Here is a 1,754-nt window from a genome sequence, read left to right as displayed (position 1 = left end):
CTAAGCCCTAGAGCAACACTCACCGCAAGCGTGAGGGCCGGCATTCCCATAGACATGGCGATCACAGACATGTTCACATCCTCCGTCAACAGAACCACTCCTTTCGTCTTTGCCTTATTGGTACTCTTGTCTGTTTCATTGAGCTTCCGCTGGAAGCGCAACGCACACTGAATGATCTTGTCATCGTGTGATTCTCCTATATGTATGTCGTCCTGTGATATAGATGAGAAGGTGCATATATAAGACTTGTTTGTTGATGAGCTTATATGTATATATTCATACTGTATAACTATGCATCTCTATCTTTATATTAAATACTGACACAAATATAAACTACATATTCAACAAAACTGTATATTTAAACTAAATACTCAAACATCCATATATACACCCTCTCTTAACGGATTAATTATTTCCGTTGCGTTTCCGTTGGAATTGCAGGGCACCCTGAATAATCCTGTCATCTTATGATTCCCCTACAAGTCCAGGGCATCCCAAGTAATCCTGTCATCTTATGATTCCCCTACACGTACAGGGCACCCCAAATAATCCTGCCTTCTTTTGACTCCCCTACACGTACACGGCACCCCAAATAATCCTGTCATCTTATGATTCCCCCTACAAGTCCAGGGCATCCCAAGTAATCCTGTCATCTTATGACTCCCCTACACGTACAGTGTACCCCGGGTAATCCTACCATCTTATGATTCCCCTCAAGTACAGGGCATCCCAAGTAATCCTGTCATCTTATGATTCCCCTACACGTACAGGGCACCCCAAATAATCCTGTCATCTTATGACTCCCCCACACGTAGGTCGTCCTGAGTCACAGATGCGCACGTGCTTATACAACTCTTACCCATCCGTGAGCGTGCATATATACAGTGAAGTAGATCAGTCACAGGATACGAGGGCCATGCACGCTGGTAGTGTGCTACCTTAACACGGCATTACTTCCACACACACATATATATATACTGTCGAGTATATCGTTACGACTGTACGCCTATCACAGTATATGCAAGGATAGGCTTATATTATTAGTAAAGCGAATGCCAAACCTAACTCCTGAACCTTAAAACCCTAAACCCCAAAAACCCTCACGTTCGTTGCCCATATGTTATAGCCTACGCCACTGCACTCCCACACACTCAACAGCCAACCCAATCCCTAAACCCTAAATCCCTAAATCCCTAACCTTTGTTGCACAAATGCAATCACCTACACCACTGAACTCACACACTCAGAACCTGTCCCAAACCCTAATTCCTTAAAACTCTAGAAAAACTCTAAATCCCTAAATCCCTCACCTCCGTTGCGGGTATGTTATCGCCTACCACACTACCGTCTCCGCTCATTAGTGCGTCTTTCAGATAATGTGATGCCTGTCGTGCATAACCAGCCAGACCCGTCCTCCTACATGGTAGTGTGTGTATGTAGGGTTAGGGTTTAGTCAATGGTAGTGTGTGTATGTATTGCTTAGGATCGAGTCAATGGAAGTGTGTGTATGGCAGTATGTATATGGTGTGCGTAACAATCACGAGTGATAGACTAGACTTGTACAAGTGTGTGTGTGTGTGTATAGTCATGTATACAGTAATAGACTAGACTCGTACAAGTGTGTGTGTGTGTGTGTGTGTATAGTCATGTATGCAGTCTCTGGTGAATCCATACACGGATCTATCCGTGACTCTCGAGTTGAGAGCTTCCTATGTGTAAGTAGGTGTGCAGATTCTGTGACATTATCGGGTTAT

At 44.0% G+C, this 1,754-nt stretch overlaps 1 protein-coding gene across 1 annotated transcript; it reads right to left on the bottom strand.

Moving 5' to 3' along the window:
* Nucleotides 1–23: 23 nt before the first annotated feature.
* SARC_15426 (hypothetical protein) lies at nucleotides 24–212 on the bottom strand (the record flags this gene model as incomplete). The annotated part of the gene is made up of 1 exon (XM_014290453.1): nucleotides 24–212. A coding segment is annotated over one exon (189 nt), but the record flags the coding sequence as incomplete, so codon positions are not given.
* Between the last annotated feature and the right edge of the window lie 1,542 nt (nucleotides 213–1,754).

Source organism: Sphaeroforma arctica (assembly GCF_001186125.1).
Source record: "Sphaeroforma arctica JP610 unplaced genomic scaffold supercont1.6103, whole genome shotgun sequence".
NCBI lineage: Eukaryota > Ichthyosporea > Ichthyophonida > Sphaeroforma > Sphaeroforma arctica.
This window is presented reverse-complemented; position numbering and strand designations above follow the sequence as displayed.